Here is a 23,928-nt window from a genome sequence, read left to right as displayed (position 1 = left end):
AGTTTACCTCCAGATTCAGCGGGAACAGCCGCATCCATCTCCAGGCTCTTTATCCAAACAGGAAACCAAACATTTAGAACCGGGCTAAACACCGGCGGCTGCTCCGGTGTGGACCTGCGGGCCGTGGCTGTGGATCGACCTGGGAACGCACAAGTACACGGGAGTACACAGATCCACGGATGAAGACGTGATCTTCGCCTCTTCTCACCCGTATCGATTGATCTTTGCCTATCGATAAGTTCCTTGCAGGTTTGTGACGTCACAGATGGGCACAGTGAAGAAGGGAAATACGGCTGTCAATCAGGAGATAAATATCATTGCCTCCTGAATTTTTTTTTTCAAGTGTTTCCAGAAAAAAAAAATGATTTAAGCAACAAAAAAAAAAGATTTTTTTAATTTTTTTATTTTATTTGACAAAAGCTGAATCTTCACATACACAAGGTGAGGTCGGATGATTCCATGTAGTGGTTTCTCTCTGGAGGGTCTTTCCTGCTGCTCAGGAACTGGGGAGGGGATCTACTTCCCTCCGAAAACAAAACAAGAACTGTGTAGAACCTGAGGATGAATGGGAAGCGACGCTGACAGTGATTAACACACACACACACGCCGTTGTGTTTTGTTACTTCTGAGACGGTTGTTTAAAAAGTGCGTCCGGTGAGTCGACAGCGTGGAGCGAACGGCGATCGAGCCGTCCAGTCGACGACCGATCGGGGGAGTGTGTTCGGCCTCTGCACCGCCACCGTGTCCAGTTTGAAAAGATCAAATAAGACACAAAAATCCTTAGCTCTCTATTTATTAGAGTATTTGAGTTTGCCTTAAAAAGCATATCCAAAATATACAGGGAAAACGGTTAATAAGCAATATAATCCATATATTATGACTATATATACAATGTAGTTCCTGGACAGGGTTTATTGCCCCGTGGAATGAGTCCGAGGAGGAGGGTTTTTGGTGATTAACGGTGAGCGGCGTGTTTGAAATACCGATCTACCCACACTTTGAAGTCATCAGGGAGACGGGCTCGGCGACCCCGGCGTCACAGAGCCCGGGGTCGGCCCGCTCCCGCCGGATACGCCCTTCAGCTGCGGGTTCTTCGGAGCGCCGCGTCAGGCCTCCGACAGCAGCCTGTGGAAGTGGTCCTTCCTCTTCTTCAGCACCTCCCGAAAGTCCTCCTGAGAAGAAAAGAAGACGTCGGGTGAGCCCGGAGAGGAAGCACAGGCGGCGCTCCAGATGAACGGCGGATTCGTGGAAACGTTGACGAGGCGGCACGGTCAGCGTTCCCTCACTGGACGTCTAACAGAGAAGCAGCGGCCTCTTACGGCTGTGACGCGCAAACCGTGAACTCTCTCACTATTTGTCTTTTTTTTTTACTTCCTCTTCTGACTTGTGCATCTAGAGGAGCTTCACACACTCCTGCCACAAGAACCAAGAGGAGAAAAGCTTCTTATTGAAGTTCACCAGCGCCACTTGTAAAATGTCCATTTTTGCTTATAAATTAGCTCATTAGCTTCTAAAACCAGATGGAGATCCTGCACTAATCGATTAAAAGACACACAAATACTTTTGAATCCGCTCATTTTGAGCGAGAACTAATTTCCCAAAGTAGCCCCGGATCGAGGTGCCGAGCGGCGCTTTGAGTCTTCGCACGCCCGCTTTTAATTCTCAAACAGAGACGAATGTCTGCGAGGCGTATGTGAGAGTAAACACGTGACGGACGAACCGCTGCCGAGAGTTTCTCCATGTAGGGGATGAGCTTCTGCAGTTCTCGGTCCTCGGACTCCCCGGACCAGCTCTTGACGGGAATGGTGTTCATCAGCTGCGAAAACACAAAGTTAAAAGTCTTTCCCTCGGAGGTGCTGCACAAAGAGGCCTCGGCCCGCCAAACAGTACGGCGGGCCACGTAATAAAAAAGGCCGACGCGTAAACAACGTAACGTTTGTGGTTGAGGGATTAAAATAAAACGTTCGCACGACTTTCAATCAATAACAATGAAACCCCAAGTCAGAGGAGTGTGTGTTTACACAGCTAAGACGCTAAGAAGTAGAGCATAAGGGTCTTATCTGTCTGGCGCTCACATGGTAAGGGTAGGTGTGGGGGGCGTTGTCTAGAACCACCGTCTTAGCCAGATCTCTCCCCAGGAGGCTGAGATCTTTGATGTAGTGGCCAAGGACGCAGGCGCAGTCTTCCTGATACAGACGATGCCTGCGGAGGAGAGAGGCGGATTCAAGCTGGGGAAACTTCTTTGTTTCCCCCCCCGGACCGCATCGCACGCCGGCCGAGTCCGGTGCACCGACGAGATGGGTGGATTACGGGTGGATCAGGCCGAGATGGCGGCGTGCACAAGTCGCGGGCGATGACCTGTCCTGCATTCACACACACGTGCTACAACACACCACCACATTGAATGAGCTACCCAAGGTAGCTAACGACTATTTTCACGTATTCAGGCACTATTTATCGTCCATTTCAACTGTATTTTTTTTGAGTTCACAAAGTGAAGAAGCCTCTCAGACGACGGGTGAAACATCTTCAAGTGAAGGAGTTCGGTCCATTTTCCAAGAAGATTGACAAGAACTGTATCGCATAACTTATTTGTGCATTTCCACTGGTAAATCATGTCCGTTGTTTACTACATTTAATGCACATATCCGTCCATATAATATCAGTAAATAACTAACGGGTAGAATACACCGTGTCAAAACTTTAATTTATGACATCAGCAGACTACTGTCCATATTTATTTATGGACTTAAACATCTAATTCAACTATAATTTTGTATAGCATAGCTTATCACCTGCACATTTCTACTAAATTGTGTCCACAGTTTCTGTTCATATTCTACCACATTTAATGTACATGCTCATATCCATGTGTGTGTATGTTCAAATTACTAGAAAAGAAAAACACGCACATCCGCTACCAAATTGAGGATGGGTGCTGGATCAAAAAAAGCAGACTAAGAAAAAAAAAAAACTAAAAAAAAAGCACCTGAGGAAGATCCTATGTCTTGCCCGAGCTGTCATTCATGCAAGAATAGTTTTTTTGTGTTACATGTAAAATAAATAACCTTTTTGGAGCACGTTTGGGGTGCAGATTTTTTCCAAAACTCTACCATATGATCAAAGTACCCTATTTGGATATCACCTGTGACTTACAAGTGTGTGTGTGTGTGTGTGTGTGTGTATGCACAACTCGTTTATTCATTATATCCGCACTTGCTGATTTTTTTTGCACTTCTCGTTAGAGGCTAAACTGCATTTCTCCGGCCTGCCCTTGTACACGTGTAATGACGATAAAGCTGAGTCTAATCAAACGCAAAGCATCGGTGTGTCCAGCGGCACGCCAACGCCAGCCGGCGGAGCCAGACTTAGTGTACATTCCCGGGAGTGAAAGTTTACGAAACAAAAGTGGAAACAGACTCTCGTACCGAAAGAGTTTCCTTTGCGGGTCCAGGACGTCCAGAATCTTCTCAGCATAGTCCCTTTTTGCACAGGTGTAAACAAACAGCTGGAACGGAGGACAAACAGCAACTGGGAGTGGATTCGTACGCGCAACAGGTCGCTCACACTTCAAGCTAGCGAGCGCTTATACACGCTTCAGCCAATAGGTGTGAAAAATACAGGAAAACTATACATACACAATATAAATGACTATAAATACAGGGAAAAAAAAACAAAATTTTGCATGAAACTGGAGAGCTGAACTTCAAGCCAGCTATCAGTGCCATTAAAAACATTTTCCAAAAGAAGCCGCTGTCACGATATACAGTTTTCTCACTGCAAAACTCATTGTTTGAGGGACAGAATTTACCTCATAGACTTTGGCCATCGACTGCAGAAACTCCTTCATGTGAGGCCGAAGGATCATGTAAACCTGTGGACGATACAGGACCAGCAGTAATTGTGTTAAGATGTATTTTAACCTGGATATTTCCATCCTAGAGATCAGAGGAAGCTCAGGGAGACCAGGAACTTTTGGTGTTTGAGGCTCTACAGTGAAGAGACAACTCTTGTGAATGAATTCACATTTGTGAGAACAGAAAACTCGGACCAAATGGGAGACGGAATAAGATCACAAAATGTAAATGTAAGAGCCTCCCGCCTTGCTCCGTCAATGAAAATCAGTCGTGCAACATATAAAATGGATTTCTGACGGGATCTTCTGTGTCGCAGCCCTTAAAGATTTCAAAAGATCAAAGTGTCTTGTGCATCTGAACTGCAAAGAGCTTCATATAAGAGAAGATAAACTCTGATCCCCATCGGGGGAATTCTTTTGTCCCGGCAGCGTGTCAATGAATATGAATAGAAATAGAGACAATTAGAAGATAGCAAGAGAAAAAAATAAACAGACAGCATAGAGAACAACAACATTAAGAGTAGAAATGGACAACAGAATGAGAAAAAAAAAAAAAAAAAAAGACAGTAAGGGTGAAAATAGACAACCGAAACTAAACGACAACATAAACAGAGGGACAATAGCAATGACAAGAATAGAATAAATAAACAAAAATAGGTGGGATGTGAGTGGGCTGAGACCAGCAAGTATTAAAAAAAAAGACAATTACATTTGAACTGGTGAGGAAGACCAGATTAACGTAATCTAACGGCACGCATGCGACAGAGCAGAACCAAATCCTACCGAAAGCCACGCTGAGAAAGAATTCAAGCTGTGGTGGGAACCGACCTTGTACTGATGGTCTTGAAAGGCCGCCTTGAAGGTGTACTCCGGGTTGTCCATCACATTCAGAGAGCTGAACATCAAGGTCTCCTCCTGAAAGCGACGGCCAACATTTGAGCGTTCACACAAACAGCGAGATTCAATCCCACCGAGGTGCTCTGACGGATCTCCGCCGCTATCTTCAAATCTCATCGCTCTTCCTGGTGGTGAACCCACAGCGATGTCGGCTCCTGACCTCAGACCCCCTCGAGGGTTCTCTTGCTAAATTAAAAAAAAACATCTCCTATGATGTTCTCCCTCATGTAATCATAACTATTACCATACTACAGTACTACCAATAAAAAAAACACTACCGTCGCACAGAAACACAAAGCGACATCAAGATGTGGAATTGTGGACGAGTGGAAACAAACCACTGCCGCTGACATGGAGCTACTTTGGCTTTTTTTCTAGGAATCGAGCTGTTCTGGTTTCAGTTACTGTTTTTATATTTGTTTACATCAAGCCCCTGGGAGGGTTGGAATGTAACTGACGCTCTGGATCACTAACTGCACCGTCAGCATTGTAGATTTCATTTATATGAGCACGCTAAGCCCAGCGTCACGGGTAACGGTGATGAAGTGAAAGCTGATATCAGTGAGTCGAGCGCGATGATATTCATAACTCCGTAAGCCGCGAATCGAGTTGACGTGCTCCAACAGATCCGTGAAATCAGAAAAAAAAAAAAAAAAAAACAACAACGACATTCCGCGATCCAGTGATTTCATATCAAGGTTCAACATTATTAAGCATTTCGTCCCTCCGTGTGAGGAAAAGGAAGGATTAGATGGTTGAACTCACTAGATCCACCACAAGCGTGGGCTCCGGAGTGCTCCTGGTCTTGGGGGGGATGTCTCTGAGTCGGGGCTGGGAATACTGGGACCGTGATGGCAAGTTCTTAATGAAGGTGAAGCTGGACAAAGGGAGATATTCTCTTAGGAGTCCCGTGTTTGTGAGGCGGTAAGTACGAACAACGGCGACACCGCAAGACACTGGGTCTCGGGAAAATCGCACAAGTTGGAAGAACCTGCCCGGTTATCACGGCGCGTTCTTGCTCACTAGATCTGGAATTTGTCAGTCAATAACTCCAAATGGGTCGCTACGTGTTAACTAAAATTCACAGTGTGCAAAATATCTAAAATGATGACTTTTTATAAGCTTGGTTTAAATAATGCAGGAGTAACTTGGATCCAGGAAGTGACGTTCTGACTTTTGGATTTGTAGACTTGTATGCCCGTGACCGCGGCTGACAGCGATAGAGCTATCCGGGGGGGAAGAAACAGACGAAGATGGATGTAAACACTTACGGATTGAAGATGTCGTCCTCATCGCCAACGAGCAGATCAATGGAGCCGTAACCAAATACGCCCTGTTCCGGGCTCATCAGCATGCTGTCGCTTGTGCACTTGAAATCTGGATTTGCAAACAAACAAATAAATAAAGTCAAACAATACAAACTATGGGCAACACAAATGCCTCTGAGGGTTTCCGTATTGATGCTATATTTCGCGAACTGATTTTCCAGCGATATAACCGTCATGGTTTTTCCCCCGGGTTGAAGGAAACTCTCTGTGAAACCTCTAATAGATTGAGGTCGATGGGCTGAGACAGCAGCAAATGCCTTCGGTAAACACAGGACATTTAATCCAACATAAGCTATTAATAAATAATTATAAAACCAGGAGAGCCCCAAAAGACAACTTAGAGAGGGATACAAGTCAGGGATACAATACGGACCGATGAAAAATGTTTTGTTCAGGGCAAAACGGGTGTCGGTGCTTCTTGGTTCTTTTTAAAAGAGTTTCAATAAAAGTAAAATGAAACAGGAGCTTGTCTGGCGGGTCCCTGGACCCGGGTCAATGAAGAGCTGTTCAGCAAATGCAAATATAGCAATTTCAGACAGTTTTATGGCGCTGAAACTGAAATAATAAAAAATTTGAAAGGGGAGAGCAAAACCGCAGCGTAGCTCCAAGTTATCATAGCTGCATGGAAACACAACACGCCCTCACCGAGGCCCCTCCCGAACGGAGGAACCAAAACAAAGGGGGTTACTGACACCTTCTGATCTTTTGCAACGTTTACCAGCTTATCTTCACTTATAACAACATAAAACTGCAAGTGATGAATGAAATTTTAGAGACCCGTCTTGAGTCTATAATGTGCGCCGTCAAGGTATTTTCACAACAGGAGCGGCCGATTGGGACACTTACTCTCTTTGCTCGGCGTGAGGAAACACACAATGGGAGAGTAGATGTTTCGGGCCATTGAGTTGTGAGGCGAGACCGGGTCCATCTCTGATAGTACTTGCTCACGGTGCACCGGCCGCCGGAACGGAGTCTTGAAGGTTAAATCTGGACAAAAACAGAAGGAGGGGACATCGGTAAGATGATGCGGTTCCTTATAACTGCTGGATGGAAAAGAAGCATCAGCGAGAGAAAAATACGGCGCAGCCTTGGTTTACAAGCGTATCAACTTACAAATTTTCTTTGCTGTCGCCCAGCAGATTTTTTTTACTTTGTGATATCGAGCCAGGATCTGAGTTCTGACTGAGATGAGCGTTTGACAGTTGCTGTCCATTAAGTGGCGTTTAAAAACAATCGCACAAAGCCACGAGTTCGCCCGGCAAAAATCACGAGGAAGGTTGCCGTGTTGTCGACTTTTTTATGAAGAGATAGAAAAGTTGTTGTAGGTGGTGCTGGTATGTTTGCCTGATCTTCATGGTAAGTATACTGAATAAAACCAGTTAATTTCCTTTTTTATTATGAATTAGTATAATATTAGCTCGTCATGCAGGGGGCAGGAAGGATTGTCCAAGATAGCTCCAGGTTTGTCCTTCACTGCCACCGATTCAAGGCCGTCCAGGTTCAGTCCCACCACGAGCCGGCTTTCCTCACCAGCTTGTGGAGCCTGTCGACCTCGGCGGTCCTGGCACCGACCCGCCACAACATATGTTATTTTTTGTATATAACAGTGCATCTTTTTTTTTTTTTGAAAACGCATAACAAAAACCGGGGACTGGAACAGATTCATAGATTTATCTATTTATCTATTTTAATGGGAAAATTGAATGTGATATGAGGAGATTTAGCTACGAGCTCGGTAACAGAATGAATTCAAGTCTTAAGCCGAGGTATTAGAGGAACTCCGATGTGGAAGGTGCCGATGACGCTCTTTATTTTTACCTGTTTCTCCATCATCCACAGCAACAGCCCTCTTCCTCGCCCGGCAACGGGGCATCGGCCTCCTGGTCATCATGGGAACTTCTTCACTGGAGCAGTTGAAGTCGTCGTCACTCGTATCCTCGACCTTCTTCCTCGCCCGGCAACGAGGCATCGGCCTCCTGGTCATCATGGGAACTTCTTCACTGGAGCGGTTCAAGTCGTCGTCACTCGTATCCTCCACCCTCTTCCTCGCCCGGCAACGGGGCATCGGCGTCCTGGTCATCGTGGGAACTTCTTCGCTGGAGCGGTTGAGGTCGTCGTCACTCGTGTCCACGACCTGGAGCGGCGAGGACGCACGTTTGATCAACAGATCGCTTTGACGGCGTCCTGACGAAGGCATGTTTCTGTGAAGTAAGACCTCAACGGCTACGGGGGAGCTGGAGGCCAATCCTGGTACTGTTTTTTTTGATCAAATATGAATTATAGAGCGAAAATGAGACTACGCGCCAGCTCTTTCTGACTGCATCAATGTCGCTCCCGTGCAGACTGTTGATCTAATTCTAACTAAGCTGTGATTTTATGCAAGGGTCAAAAGCCAGCAGGGCTCCTGGTGACCTATTTGCAGAGACCCTTCCCCATTGCGTGCAAACTGGGACGTTTAATCCCGCGCCAGACAACAAGCCGCAAAGCCCGCCAACACTTTATTGGATTCGAGTCAACGGTCTGTGTTTTTACATCTCTCTGGTGTCGTTACAAGTGTGTGAAACCTGAGATCCAGATTATTTCATTCATTTATGAGGAGGCCGAGTGCAAGGAGACTCCCATAAGGAAATGATGGTTGCACCAAATTTCTAACTAGAGAGCCAATTTCCATGTGTAGTCTAATGGAGGCGGAATGGAAAGGTGTCCATAAAAATGACATTTGATGTTTCATCTCACACTAACACACACCGATAAACACAAACACACACCTAGCAGTACAAGCACACAGAACCCAAAACAAAACATGGTGTCTCCATGTGTTTAACCGGAGAAGCTGGATATTTCCGGGTTTGTTACCATGGCACCCCAGACTGAGTGTAATGTCGGCATGTAAATAAAAGTCGTTTATTGAAATCTGAAACCGTAATATTGTGGTAGTTTTGTGTTTAGCGGCAGGTTTTATTGGAGATTGGCGGAAGCTAAGCAACGGTAAGCGGCCGCCGGCTAGGTTAGCATTACCGCGCTCCTCGAAAACACACACACACACACACAAAAAAAACACTTCTCGTTGTAATTTCGCCCGGCTCACATGCGTTTTACGACACCCTTCATTCATTTCGAGTAAAATTTAAAGAGAAGAAACAAGGAAAAAATGAGTGTACCTTATAAAGTGGACTTTCAGTCAACGACAGGCGCGTTTGTTTCGTAGCCGCTTTGTTGGACGGCCGCCTTCTCCTCCTCGGCGTCTCCGCGCTCGCTGGAACGGTTTTTCGACGTCGAAGTCTCATCTCTTCTCTTCATTTACGACCGGCGGGAGCCAGTAAACGAATATAAATCGGCTTGTCTTTCGCTTTTTCGCCGTGTTTTACGACCCGGCCTCGAATCCGCCGCTGTGGATCCGCTAGTAGGCGGTGTAGCTCCGCCCCTCCCGCTCCACCGCCCGCCTTGTTCTCGAATCAGTCAATGGGTTTTGAATGTGCCGGGATGTGATTGGTTCGCAACAACGGACGCCGCGATTGGGCGGTGCTTAGGAACCCCCGGCGTCAACGTGACACACGGATCACGTTGCAGGTTTGCTCGCTGCGATGGATGATTTTAAAGATATTTATAATCAAATATACATATTATACATACATCTATATATACATAAATACATACGTACATATATGTTTGTATGATATGTGTGTGTGTCTATGTAAATACATATACATATGTTTGTGTATACAGGACTGTCTCAGAAAATTAGAATATTGTGATCGAGTTTTTTTCTTCTGTAATGCAATTAAAAAAACAAAAATGACTTTTTCATGATATTCTAATATTTTGAGATAGGATTTTTTGAGTTTTCTTCTGATGTAAGCCATAATCGGCAATATTAAAATAATAAAAGGCGTGCAATATGTCAGTTGATTTGTAATAAACCCAGAATGTATGACATTTTTGTTTTTGTAATTGCATCACAGAAGATTAAAAAGAAGTATACATACAAATATATATATATATAGTTAATATGTATGTATGTACGTACATATATAAGTATATATTTATGCATTCATGTATATATGGTGTGTGTATATATATATGTACATATATATGTACAAATATATGTATACATACATAAATACATATATACATACAAATATATATATATACAAACACACACATATATATATACACACATATAAACATACATGCATTATACATAAATACACACACACACACATATATATATACGTATATGTGTGTGTGTGTGTGTGTGTATATATATATATATATATATATATATATATATATGTATGACGGGCTCATACATTTCATTTCATTTCCGTCGATCATTTTTGTGATTTTGTTGTCAGGACATTCAACTATGTAACAAAGTATTTAATATGAATATTTCATTCATTTAGATCTAGAATGTGCTATTTTGGTGTTCCCTTTAATTTTTTGAGCAGCGTATATATACATATATATATATATTTATGCTGCTGCCACCAAATAATTTTCCAATCCAGGGATTAAGTAAGTACATCTCATCACATATTTTAATCCTTATATAAATGTTGACCATGCAAGGAAAAATGTTAAAAAGGAGAAAAAAATCTGTGAAGCAAATTTTTAGATTTCAAAATCAATATTAAAATAAAATGGGGTAGTCATTGTTGTAAATTTGAGAGTGGATGTAGATTTATTTTAAACTGCATCCCTTCCATTCAGAAATTACTTGGCAACTGCTGTCTGTATCTATTTATTCATTTATGTACTATTTAACTTCTATTTCAAATATGATTCTTTATAGCATAGCTTGTCACTTGTAGATTTCTACTTGTAAATGTCTATATCAATGTGTATAACATGTGCCCTATCTGTAAATCACCTGAAAATTACTGACATAATACAGCGTGCACAAATTGCTCATTTATTGATAATATCTGCACTTCTGGTTAGATGCTAAAATTCATTTCGTTGCAATGTACTTCTACATGTGTCATGAAAGTAAAGTTGAATCTGAAATCTAGAAAAAAAACCCATAAAACTTAAATAAATGCAAGTTTTGTCTGAATTCATTCCAATATTTCGAATCGAGGTTTCCAAACCTCCCATGTGAGCCAGTCTGGTGGAATCTGATCTCCAGTGAGAGGAAAAAGCCTTATAGCATTTAACTCTGTGCAGACTTAAGTTTACACAGTGAAACTAATCCTTTCAGCTGCAGGAATAAGATTTTTTTTCCCAGTAAAACACGGAATATGTCTGCTGTAAATGGTCACCGTGGAGGGGAGACTCCCCACATTCGTCCCCTGGAAGGTTTACAACACCGGAGGTCTCTGTCCTCCACTTCAAGTACTGAACTCTCATAGGTTTGAAAGGATGCGATTGCAAACGCTGCCACTGACTGTGCATCATTTGCACAGCTCGCTCTTTCAGATGAAAAATCTCAATTCTCAAGTGAAAATAGTGGATTTGAGATTGAAAACTGACCCTCTATAATCCCCTCTATATAAAACAAGACAAACATTATTGATCCCCATAGGGGAAATATTAATACAAGTTCCCTTTGAGGAGGATTTGTGCAAGTTTGAGAAAAAAATATGAAAATCTCACAGAACGGGTCATTATTTCGACAAAGTTTACAAGGGGAAAGCCGCTACGGTAAACACATTTTTCATGATTGAAATCATCTGCCAAGCGGTTCCAGGCTAAATAAAAAGCTCGGATACCATTGTGACATTTAAGAAAGGTGATATTTTATTAATTTCAGATCAAAATTAAAGTATTCACACAAACACATACTGAGTAAATAGGCAAGAATAGCTCTTCACCCTTTCAAAAACAAAGAAAAATAAGAAAACAAAAAGAAATAAAAGAGTTGCATTGCCTGCCCACTTCACTGTTACCATAGTTACCGGGAAACGTCCCATTCATCCAAATGTAAGCATGTGTAGAGAAAAGAGGAATAAGCACATATTAATAGAACAGACTAAAAACTACTCGCAGTGCTAGCAGTAGTACTAGAACCAGTACTTCTTGTAGAACTATTAGTAGTTAGCTGCTGAACTGCAGGTTCCCTGTTGTTGGCGCTCGATAAACTTAACAGCAGAAGTGTTACGAACCTGTAACACAGACAGAGAGAGGCATCGCCAGTGTCCGAAATGAACCTTGAGGTCCACCATCCAGGGTGGAGAAACGACCTGCTTCCGTTTTGTTTTTAGCCCACCAAAGCAATAACACAAATAGACCACGACACATGGTTTTAATACAATCCCACGCTTCATCATAAAACTGTGTTGTTGTTTTGTTTTTTTGTTTTTTTTTTCCCTAATCTAAAGTCAGAAAACGGCGCCGACGCTTGCTCGAAGCGGATTTCAGACCTTGGTACCCATTCTCACGCCCTCTTCGTGTACCCATTCGACTGTAACTCGAGCCGGCGTGGGGTTTAAATGCATCAAACTGGAGGTAGAGGTAGATTTTCCTGAGAAGTTGTAAGAGACGAGAAATCTGAAGTTACTTGAAGACACGTGAAGCCCACAATTGCTTCCCTAAAATAGATCACATTTTCATCATCATCATAATCATCATCATCAATATCGCTATATTAATAAATCCGAACTAAATGTAATCTCTGTGTGCTGAGGTTGCTACAGCATAACAAAAAGCAAATAAAGAGCAAAACAAACAATATAAACATGATATAATCCATAGCCCTAAAAAGCCATATTTCAGAAATATTCTATTCAATGAATCTTAGTTATACAGGTTAATTCATACAATTGTCACAGCAGAAGGCATCTTGTTATTTTCTCATCGTCATTGTCTGCAGTCCAAATGTCAAGAGGTAAAGTCTGTGGTGAAGTCCAGTTAAAGAGCCCCTTTGCCACGTGCACCGAAACCCGTGCACGCTCCGGCGACATTTCCATGAAGGGAGTATAAAAGCAGCAATATTTCAAGGTTAAAACACTTGTACGTTAGGACTGTCTTCCATGTGACACGTTGACACAGAGGGGGGGGGACGAAGGAATCACGTGGGACTCCGGAGGTTTTGTGCTGATTGGAAGCTGCTACAAAAGGAAGTCTGACAGGAAAATATATTTTGATTATGAAGTTTTAAAACAAACAAACAAAAAAAAAAAAAATTCTGAGTCGGGAAGCCATGTTTCTGATGTACACAAAAAGCACATAAATACACCGTGAACTGCGTTATCAGTTGACAATAACTTGACGGGGAACTGCAGAGTCCGAGTGTTTGAGCATCGTCTAAAACCTAACAAGGAAAGCTATATTCTTATGAACACGATGACATGGCGATAGCTGTTATTTTTTATGTTTTTGTTTTGTTTTTCTTTTTAATAAAAAAAGAAAAAAAACAGAACAATCTCTGGTTTCGGTGCCGCGGAGTTAAGACTGATTGTTTTCACATGGTTCCGATATTTTGAGCGAGATCAACCGTGAGCCCGACGCCGAAAGATCGCGCCCGATCGCGGTTCAAGGAAAGCGGAAAAGACGGGATTGTAATCGACGGGTCGCGGTTTTGAACGTGAGCTCGTGTTTCCTGTTAATGCCTTGGTGAACGGCTGACTTGTAAAGACATCTGAACCGGGTTGTAGTGTTGTAAATGTTGTTTCAGAGGACTTTGGGTCCCAAAAAAGAACAAAATTCTGCATGCGTGAGAGAAGCGATGACAGCAGCCGGAAGTCATCAGTTGTGATGTTGAAGCTCAGCGGTCATTCTGACGCGCTGCAAAAAGACACAATCTTCCACCGAGGGGAGCTCTTGCATCAAGAGTCGCAGCTTTAGCTGATACCGCTGGTTCCCTTTGCATAACTCAAAAAACGGTTAAAAACGGAAACACAGCGGCCGCTCTTTAGCTAAATAGCTGATTGTCTGAGGCCTTTTCAATCTCTTTTTAAGTCGACTTTTTAACGAACCGGGAGGATTTCCTGCAAAAAAAAAAACCAAACAAACAAACAAACAAAAATTCAAAAAAATAAAACAGGAAGCAATGATGTGGACAGTGTTCTGAAACAAGCCGAAGCTTTGTCACTGAGGTAGACCGGTGGTTCAACTGTGGTTGAAGGGATGTCAGAGTGCTTGGAGGTATACAGTGTTATGATAAAGTCTCCTGATTGTCACCACCACGCAATTAAAACCATAAAAATCCTCCCTGAAAACGCAGCCGTCGACGCACCGAAAGAGCAACGGCAGCTGCTGTTCTAATGCAAATATCTCAAAGAGCCTGTCAATAGAGATACGATAAACACGGATCTATATAAGGGGGGGCAGGTGCTTGCGTGTTGCCCCGAGGGCAAAAAGGTCACGGGGTCAAATCTAAAAAAGCAACGTCGATCCTTTGGATCGGGATTGATTGAATTTGCGTCCCTCCCCCACACCGGCGTGTCTCTATTTGATTGTCAGCAACACTGACGTCGGCCATTCACTCGGAGCGAAGCTGCGTAACGCAAGTAAGAATTTCCCTTTCTGTTCAAATGAAGACCGATAATAAATCATCTCACGCGAGCGAAATATTTAGAAGAACCATAAAATATACCGGGAGTTCAAAGAAGCCTCTGCCTTTTTTTTTACTCGTAGGGGAAGATCCGACTGAACCGCCACTGCCGATGGAGACGACACCAACACTAAGAGGACTAAAGTTAAACATCGACGAGCCTATTCATGCTACGATTACAAATTACTTCACCCCCCACCCCCTGCCCGCCCCCAAAAAAAAGAAAACGAACCAACGAGTTTTGTGCCCGAATACGTCAGTACGGCTATTCTTTGCAGACGACTGTCTAATCGCTGTTTCCGGTGCAAATGTGAAACCGCTGTCGTATAAATGAGACGCCCCAGATCGGGGAAACCTGCTTGGTATTGCTTTGCATAAAGAAGTCAGTTCAGAGATTGGGTGTATCTGCCAGGAAGTAGCCAGAAGGCACGTTCTGTTTTACACGAAACCAGTATTGGACGTTGCGATTGAGACGATCGCACGATGCCGGACGAACGAATGAGGTTACATTTTTAAAACGTGGCTGATTCCACCGGCAGCGGGGTCGGAGGGTCGGCCGCCAATCAACCCAAAAGAAGCCCTTGGGAAATAGATTTGGAAAATGTTTTGTCCAGAGTAACGGGCGGATGTATATAAAGAATAATAGGTGATTTTGGAAAAGTGTGCACCTGCTGACGACCTAATGGTGAACTGGAGCTTCACTTCCGCTAATGTTTCTCAGACGTATATTTTTTTTTTTTTGAGTCTTGAGGAACCAAAACCAAAAAAACCAACCACTGAAAGTGACTGACGGGGAGTGAGAAAAATGCAGAGGTAGGAGAGTTTAGTTCCGTAATCGTCTTGTTTTACAGTTTAGCCAGGATTAAATTCAAAACGAGATTAGGAGCACAATAGCAAACTTTCCGTGGATGAACCCTCTGCCCGGAGGAACCCCCGCTGAAATAACACCGAGACCTTTCCATTGCACGGCGCCGGCTATTTTGATTTGTCCTTTTCAGATCCGGAGCATGCCCAGTAGAATCTAAACAAGGATTTGGCGGAGAGGAAAAAACAACTGCAGTAACCTGCGCCGCCGGAGGGCCGGAGAGGAAAGAAATGGAAGTTCTGTCGTTTCGCGCCAGAAAAACGAGGTTAAATGAAGTTCTCATGATTGAGGTAGTTTCAGGCACCAAGAACTGCCATCTGTTCAGATCGCAGGGTGCTGAAGATTGTGTCTCGGGTTGGTTTATATCCAAATAAAGGCATAAACGGCCCAGTGAAATTCATTTTAAATTGGCCGCACAGCAACCGCTAAAGCATTTATTGCCCGTCGCCGGTGCAGATGATCTGAACGGCACCCCCTTGTGGAAAATATGTCGGGTTTGTGACCGACCGGTTTAACTTTAATCGTCCGTTTCGCGCTTTTCAAAAAGACACGGAAAAGCCAAACCCTTCTGGTCGATTCACAGCACCGCTCACGGTTGATAACGCTTGCGGAGTTTTCTTTAAAATTATCATGTTTGTCGAGCGGCTGGTGGTGATTTCCCACCGAGAAGCCAGTCCCGAATCAAAGCGGTGGCCATCTGGTCATATTTGACCGGACCAGTCAAACTGATTAGACAGAGTTACTGCTCACTCGCTCGCCATCTCACGCTGTGTTAAGGCCTCAGAACAGAACCGCGTACAAAGCCTGATTTACTTCCTAACATCTGTAGGAACGAGGCTGCTTCGGGCGGACGTCGGGGTCGGGGTCGAGTAACAATCTTTACCAGCCAACAGAGAGGTATCAAAGGTTAAAGTTCACAAAGCTGAATAATTGATCTTCAAAAAAAAAAAAAAAAAAAAGGCGCAATGACTTATGATGTTACGCGGTATCGCGATTGGCGGATACAAGCTGTAGGAATCCGGCTGCGGAGAGCGTTCGCACAAACACCGATTCCCCCCCCAGCTGATGTTGTGTTGCCAAAAGCTTGGATTTAGCGACATTTAATAATCCGAGGATTATTGAAAGGTGGCGAGTCGGTCTCAAGAGAGGCCTAAGAAGCACTTGGAGGAGAAGAAGCACCGCGTCATGCAGAAAGTGGAAAGTTAAAACGAAAAACATCCGAGGCTCACGATACATAAATAAATGAGCTGATTGTCCGAGTGAGTTTTGCCACGGCGACGAGGATTCGACAAATACACCAATCCTGCAAATATCCGACGGGAAAACCGTGGTTTCACCTGTCCTCTCCTGATCGCGGGGAAAAAAAAAAAAGGCTTCGTCTACAAAAACAAACATCAGACGGCGGGCGACGACTCCGCGAGAAAGCGGAGCACCACGAAAAAAAAAAAAAAAGGATGTGAAAAGCCGATCTTTCCACTTCCTTTGCGGACGAGCGTAATCGTAAAAAGGCTCCCTACAAAGCTATGACTCCAAAGAACGTAAACAAAAAAAAAAAAAACAAGTTTGGCGGACACCTGAGAGGAAAAAAAAAAAAACAAGCTGAAAAACAAACAAAAAAGTGTTGTTCACGTACGGCCCGAACTCCGGTCACGAGGACGCCTCGGAGGACAGCCCAACCCGCTCCAAGTGCACAGAGTGGGAAAAAAAAACCCAAAATAAACCTGACTGTGTGATCGTAACGGCTTTTAACTGAACTGGCCTTTTATCAACAAACACAAAAATGATCTCGCTAACCCAGGAAGAACATGGGTATGGATCGAGCAGAGGTGTCTACTACATAGCTGGTGCCTCCGTGAAAAAAATATACATATATATATGTATATTTGGTGAACAGTGACAGCATATGGTGTCCAGAAATCCAGTTGTTTGTAATCTGTTTTGCACCAGAGTACGAACACGGTGACTTTTTTTGGGGTGAAAAACAGACGTGGACCCAGAATGTTGCTGCACAGGGGTTCCATCGCGATGATATGTAAATATGGTGTTTGTTTGTTTTTTTTAAACATACAAATAGGTCACAATGGTGTATTGTTATATGCCCTAAAAAAAACAAACGAAAAAAAAAACAAAAAAAAAAAAAACACAACATATATCTTTAAAGCCTTCCTGATTAAAAATAGATTTTTTTTTCATAGAATTCTAAATATATAGATGTTTTCCTGCAGTAAGAGTATTGATAAAGATTTTAAATGATAAAACAAAAGAATGTGAACATTAATGACAAGTAAAAGGTAAAACGACATAAAAACAAAGTCTCCCCTACAGGATAAAACAATGCTGTCAGTCAGTAGCTGAGTTTGTGGGTGTAAACAGTGCATTACCCTTCCAAGTTATGACCTTCTCTTTTGTTCTTCAACAATCTGTACATTTATGCAGGAATAAATATTCAAAATTCACAGGTTGTACCTACATTTGTGTTTAGCATATACTGGCTCTCAACTGTTTGTTTTTCTTTCCAAAACAATGTGTCTTTGAAGAACAAAAGAGACGAGGTGGTGAGAGAAAACCTGAGAGTGTATTTCAAGTGAGGTTTTTTTTTTTTTTGTTGTTGTTTTTTTTTGAAGTATGGTTTGCGGTTCTTCTCTTTTTTTTTTTTTTTTTTTTTTTTTTTTTTTGGCATAGGTGGTATAGAAAACAGGGGTTGATTTTTGGCTTTACTTAGCATGGTACGTAAAAAAAGAAAGGGGGAAAAGGCCGGGGAGGAGGGGGTTTGTTAAGACAAAGGGTTGCTGGAGGTTGAGGTAGGTGTGTTCGGCTGCTGCTGCTGCTGCTGCTGCTGAAGCGGAGCGGCACGACTGCCGACGGCCTTGTTGGAGACGGACGAGCCGGACGAGGCCGACCCGGCCGCTGCCTGAGCAAAGAGAACACCTGCGGGGCAAAAATAAGGGAAATCAGGAGCCGGCAGGACAGGCGTACAATACGGTGGTGGAGATACAACATGGAAGCGCAGCCGGAGCGAGCGGGGATGAAGATGGTGAGGATGGGTGGGATCAGGAGTGAGTCCGTCAGGAGACAGCACACGTTAGATATGTTGGAGGTTGGACTGAGATGGTTTGGTCATGTGTGGAGGTAGAAAGGGTTGGAACTGGCCGGCGGGAGATGTAGAAGAAGACCAGAGAGGAGATTTACGGATGGATTGAAAGAGGACGTGAAGTTGGACGGGTGAGGGTTCGATAGAGGAGGTTGACTCGCTGTGACGGCGGAGCAGCCCGAAGGAAAAGGAGAAGCGACTTCGCCTGCAAGAGGTCAATATTTTATAAAAACCAGCAAAAATTGCCCGAACAGCCTTTGCACCCAACGTGCATGCATGCTAAGAGAAGACGCGCTGCTCCTTCTTTTTTTCTTTGTTGTTCAAACACTAACACAGCAAGTAACTTAACAACTTCCTGTTACTTATTCCATGCACCGTCGAATCCCTGCCTCCCATTTTCATTCGCTAATTTGTCACCCTCTCGACGCAGCGCCGTGTCCTCGCTGTTGGCGTGAAATGCGCTCTCGTGAGGTTTGAGGAGCGATCCTGAGGTCGGTGCCAAAGTAACCCACCAGTGTACATGACTCCGTTGAGCTCCACTGACATGCTGATGCTGCTTGTGCCGTTGGTGGTGAGGTTGAGGGCCGAGTCCTGCCTGCCCTCTGCAAGACAAGACAAGACAAGGATCGTCAACAACAGCCGCCTTCGTGTCCAGGATAAATCACGATTCTGTGAAGAGTCCCTCAGGACATTTGATTTAATTTAGCTGTATAAAAGACATTGAGGCCGGGCTCGTCCTATCAGTTAGGAAGGCGCCGGGGCGAAATGAGCTTTATGAACAAAGTGCACGGTTTTTGCAGAAGAAGGGGAATTCCCGTAGACACCTGCAAATATGTCTTGGTGTGCAAATGTCTGCACGTGTACCACTTCTTTTATATCAAGAGTGTCAGACGTAGAGGCCCTGCTGTGCATTACTTCCTCGACGTCCGCTTTCACGGCTTGTGGTAAACTGGTGAGAAAGCGCGCGTGTTTTTCTTTTCCTGTCACTTTTCAGCCCTTGTCATTTATCACTTTTATTTTTGCGCCGACAGTGACGGCCGTTGGCGCCTGTTGAACCAAATGACCGGGGTTTATCCGAAGTAAATTCATCTGCAGAAACGCCATTTATCTTAATTGAAATCTAAGTCCGTCTGTCGGCACGTCGCGTTGAATCCATAAAAATTCATCGGCGGCAGGAATTGTTTGAACTCGAGTTGTAAATCAAATCATCTCGCGTCCGCTGAGCGTTAATGCGGGTTGACATTTTCGTTGGACATCGATTAGCTGGGAGAGATGCAGAAGAAGCTCGTCCTTCATAACTTGAAAATCCTTTCGGACATTTTTTTTTCTTTTTTACCGTCCAACTTGCGTTATCAGGCAGACTCAGCTGCTGCTGCGCCTTCGGTACCTTGATGGTTGATGCGGATGTTCATGGGGATCTGGGCGGTCATGGCCAGCAGGTTGTGCTGCAGAGCTCTCTGCAGCAGCCGATGGTGTTCATCGGCCGGCAGAGCCATCCTCTTCTCTGGCGGCTCCCCGGCCTCCAGTTTGTCCCTCAGCTGCTCCAGAGCCGCCACCTGGGCGGCCATCGCCGCCTGGGCCGCCGCCGCCTGCACGGCCGCCACCGAGTGACCCGCCAAAGCCCCGGCTGGCAAGCGAGTCACACCGACTCCTGGCAGAGTTTGGCCTCCCTCTTCTTCTGGCGCGGACACCGCGGCGAAAAAATGAAAACAAAAGAATAACTTGAGTACAGAACACAGTGATGCCAACAATATAACATACAGCGATCCCTCGCTAGAACGCGGTTTACTTTTCACGGTTTCGCTACTTCACGGATTTGCATGGTGCATTGTGTTCTGCATTCTGATTGGCTAAATAGTCACTGCGCTTCTTCTCTCCCTGTGCATCAATAACGTTGCAGTTTAATACGTACACGTACGTAAAACAGTTTGACAAATTTACATGACGTACGTGCAAATTCTCTTGCAATTTTGAGTTTCTCTAAAACCCGTAATGTTGACAAAACGCTCTGGAGCGACAAAAGCACCTGCGGCAGGAAGATGCTATCTATGGCAGATAAAGCTAAACTTCTGGACATGCTAAGGGAAGCTAAAAGCTATGCGGCTGTAGGTCGGCATCACGGAATTAATGAATCTTCCGTTCGTTCCATAAAGAAGGAAGAAAAAACATGAGAATGACAGCAGCGATACGTTTTAATAAGGATGCAAAAAAGGTTGCAACTGTCCGCAACAAGACCGTGGTAATGATAAAGTCTGCACTCGCTCTGTGGATTAATGACGGCAGGAAAAAAAACATTACGTTGGATACAAACGTTATCTGCACAAAAGGGAAACAAATGATTGAGCCTGTAAAATGGTTTGTTCTTTCTTTTCAATGTATAATAGAGTATTTCATTGTATAATAATTGTTGCAAAAAAATAAAGGTTTCTACTTTATGGATTTTGCCTAGCATGGGTTCTTTTTGGAACGTGATACATATTTAACAAATGTATGAAAACAAGACCTTTTGGTTGCGTTCGCTCTTTCTTGTGCGTGTCGTGGTTTAACAGAATTATTAGCTTCCCATTTTTAAACAAAACTCAACTGCGATACGTTTCTCTTTTATGGTGCCTATTGATTTCCACGGTGTTAAAGACGGCGATGAACAGCTGCTCACTTTGGGAGACGACCCTTGAAAAACCGGGGGTTCGTTCTCTACATACGCAGATGAAGATTTTTTGCTGAATAACTTCTCATTAACCTGCGTATTGTTGTTTGAATCCCTTGATAAATCAGCGCAACGCTGGTGTTGAAGCCGTCCTCTCATATGTCACACTATATTGCACTTTTCTCTTCTATTTATTTCCCCTTGGAAGCTGAAATTAAAGTTCCGCTCCCACATTCTGAGCAGGAAAAGACGACTGGAAAAACCCGGGAGAAACAGCGAAGCGGGAGGAACCGCCGGATATTTAGACCCTCCCGCTTGCATGTGAATGAGCTAATAGTGTGTTTGTGTTTCCAGAGCTCACCTTTCTTGATCTTCTGAATGGGGGTCAGCGAGGCCCCGTTGGTGCCCACGGTCAAACCCACGCTGGGAGTGGGTAGCTTTGGTGAGGAGAGCATGGTGGGGGTCCCGTTAGGGGAGTAGGTGAAGAGAGAGCTGCCGTAGCTTTGTCGTCGGCCCTCCCGCCGATTGCTGTCAATGGCGGCCTGGAGTTCGTTGGGGTTGCTCAGACCCCTCTTGTCACATTCATATGGGTACAGGTACTTCATGTATCTGTGGGGACACAGCGTGGTCACGACCGGTTAGCGTTTAGTAAATTAAAACGTCGCCGCTGAAAAATCCCGAGCAAAGTTTGGGGGACCTTTTCTAGTATTTCTCAATGGCGGAAAAGGCGGAGAACGGATCCGCATTCCGGCTAATTAGAAGATGGAGCTGGCGGATTGAAACGGCGGCAGACGGAGCGGGTAGCGGGTGAAAACTGTATTTTTAGTCAGGCCACAGCCAGCGGCTTTCGGTGGCCGCCAGAGGTCCAATGAAGGTCCACCGCCGGTTGTTGGAAGCGAATGGGAGGCTTGTCATTGCGAGTGCGGCGAGATCACCTTCTACCAGTCTACGGCAGCCGGCGCGCTCTTCTCGGCTCAAGCGTGGTGGTGCGGCGGTGGCAGAACTACTGAGGTCAACGGGCTCAACTAGCTGGTGACGGGACCGGAGCACCTTTAAACCAGGTGGCGACGGGGAGGGTGAAGGACAAACCGGCAGCTATCTTGGACAATCCTTCCCGACCCCTGCACCAGGAGCTGAAGCTGATGAGAAGCTCCTTCAGCCAACGGTTCATCCAAGCCCTGAGCAGAACGTGGCCACGGCCATCGCACCGAACAGCAGCCTGGACAGGACACGACTCGGAGCGTCGGAGGTGCGGTTGTGCTAGTACGACCTCGCTACCTCACTTTTACATTACATTACATTTGGCAGACGCTTTTATCCAAAGCGACTTACGATAGAAGACATAAGGACTGCAAATAACACTTGCACTTATTCACAAATGTCATGTCGGAACTCCGCCGTCTATTTTCATCCTTGTTTCCTCACTCCATTTGCATCCTGTTTAAATTTGTCATTGTTATTGTCACTGTTTCTGTTCTTATCCTTGTTGTCGTCGTCTTGGTTGTCTATTCTCACCCCTGCTGTTGTTTTTTTTTTTTTTTCCTCCCAAATTTGTTGTCGATTTTTACCCTTGTTGCCCATTTTGCATTTACTTTTAATATTCTCTTTTATTCATACTCATATTTATTGATACTGTCATTGTTGCGCTGTTGTGACAAAAGAATTTCCCCTATCGGGATCAATAAAGCATTATCTTATTTTAGAAGAGCGGAGAAACCCTAACGAACCGACATAGCTTTAATCGCTTGTCCGAGAGTGGTTTAAAGAAAGAGCACTGACTGTGTGCGGAGAGTGAAGGCGGCACTGGTGATTGAGGTAGGCAGGTTGAGTCCCTTGGTGATCTCCCTCCACAGCTTCTTGTTGATGACCTCCACCAGGCCACCCTTCTCTGTCACCAGCCTGTACAGCATGTAGAGATCCAGGACCTGCTTGGCCATGATGGGGATCCGATTCACCGGGGTTCCTAGAGCGGGAGATCGAAACCCAGGTGACGGGAGGTTGAAAACACTACCGGACAGGAAGTTTAGCTCTTATGTCAGATTCTTGCAAACGCAAGCGAGGAGGAAGAAATAAAATGAGGAAAGCGGCGATTCGGAGAGTGTGACCCTGCATCGCGAGTCCGGCTTCAGCTCTCGTGTTTTTTACCCTTGGCTTTTCGACACATACCGAATTACAGTCAGTTCTGGGAGATGAGTGGAGTGCAGCGTTGCACCCATAACGTTATGAGTCGTTATAAAACACAAAAGAAACAGGAAGCCATGTAAGTAGACCTGGCCAGGTGTGAACAAAGTGTAACTAAAATACCACTGGCATAAAAAGAATTTTCCTCAGTGCGTTTTGTGCTTTTTACATCCATTCAGCGCCGTCGTGAAAAAAACACAATAAGGCTCTGCTCCGTGATTTATGGCGATAATTATAATAATGCCCTTCTGACATGTTTGAGTTACACTTCGGCACAGAATGAATACTGCTAACTCCTCCAATATCAGAGGTCATGAAGAAGCCATTTCACACGTTTTATATAATACACACACGCGGATTATTTTCCAAACACATGTTGGAGATACTACGCGAGATAAAAGCTATTTTCAAGGTGTAAAATAGCTTGAACATGTATTTATTTACCTTTTTTCAAGGACTACGTGGGAGTCTTCAAAAGAGTGGAGTTCAAAACAAACCACGCTCGCTATATATCTCCTCATCATCATCACCTGTCTTTTATTTTAGCTTCAGACGCCAAAAGAGCA

General features: G+C 44.3%; 2 protein-coding genes across 3 annotated transcripts in view; both read right to left on the bottom strand.

The window, feature by feature from the left end:
• Nucleotides 1-779: 779 nt before the first annotated feature.
• On the bottom strand, nucleotides 780-9,517 carry ctdspl3 (CTD (carboxy-terminal domain, RNA polymerase II, polypeptide A) small phosphatase like 3). Its single transcript, XM_086161878.1, has 11 exons — nucleotides 9,243-9,517; nucleotides 7,900-8,215; nucleotides 6,928-7,068; nucleotides 6,025-6,130; nucleotides 5,519-5,630; nucleotides 4,685-4,771; nucleotides 3,812-3,874; nucleotides 3,429-3,508; nucleotides 2,076-2,202; nucleotides 1,721-1,816; nucleotides 780-1,172 (listed from the first exon to the last, which is right to left on the bottom strand). Exons 1-11 carry the CDS (start codon nucleotides 9,366-9,368, stop codon nucleotides 1,107-1,109), a joined length of 1,320 nt encoding a protein of 439 aa, XP_086018004.1. The 5' UTR covers nucleotides 9,369-9,517; the 3' UTR covers nucleotides 780-1,106.
• Nucleotides 9,518-18,069: 8,552 nt separating this feature from the next.
• arid3a (AT-rich interactive domain 3A) overlaps nucleotides 18,070-23,928 on the bottom strand; it is a 37,761-nt gene continuing 31,902 nt past the window's right edge. The window contains exons 5-9 of one of the 2 annotated variants that reach the window (XM_086161876.1): nucleotides 22,961-23,144; nucleotides 21,543-21,790; nucleotides 19,922-20,212; nucleotides 19,047-19,136; nucleotides 18,070-18,371 (exon numbers count right to left, since the gene is read on the bottom strand). In XM_086161876.1, coding sequence (XP_086018002.1) covers nucleotides 18,217-18,371; nucleotides 19,047-19,136; nucleotides 19,922-20,212; nucleotides 21,543-21,790; nucleotides 22,961-23,144 — 968 coding nt within the window. In that variant the 3' untranslated portion in view covers nucleotides 18,070-18,216. The remainder of the gene's footprint in view (nucleotides 18,372-19,046; nucleotides 19,137-19,921; nucleotides 20,213-21,542; nucleotides 21,791-22,960; nucleotides 23,145-23,928) is intronic. The other variant, XM_086161877.1, reaches the window with a different exon arrangement.

Source organism: Fistularia commersonii, chromosome 16 (genome assembly GCF_037954325.1).
Source record: "Fistularia commersonii isolate RoL2024-O1a breed Wild chromosome 16, RoL_Fcom_v1.0, whole genome shotgun sequence".
NCBI lineage: Eukaryota > Metazoa > Chordata > Actinopteri > Syngnathiformes > Fistulariidae > Fistularia > Fistularia commersonii.
The sequence above is the reverse complement of the archived record's forward strand: the minus strand, read 5'-3'. Positions and strand labels throughout refer to the sequence as shown.

Coding starts and splice junctions, on each gene's coding strand:
- ctdspl3 (XM_086161878.1), bottom strand. CDS start 9,368: ATGAGACTTCGACGTCGAAAAACCGTTCCAGCGAGCGCGGAGACGCCG. Junction 2,203..3,428: donor CCGCAAAGGAAACTCTTTCG/GTACGAGAGTCT, acceptor TCTCCTCCGCAG/GCATCGTCTGTATCAGGAAG. Junction 1,817..2,075: donor CCCACACCTACCCTTACCAT/GTGAGCGCCAGA, acceptor GTGTTTTCGCAG/CTGATGAACACCATTCCCGT.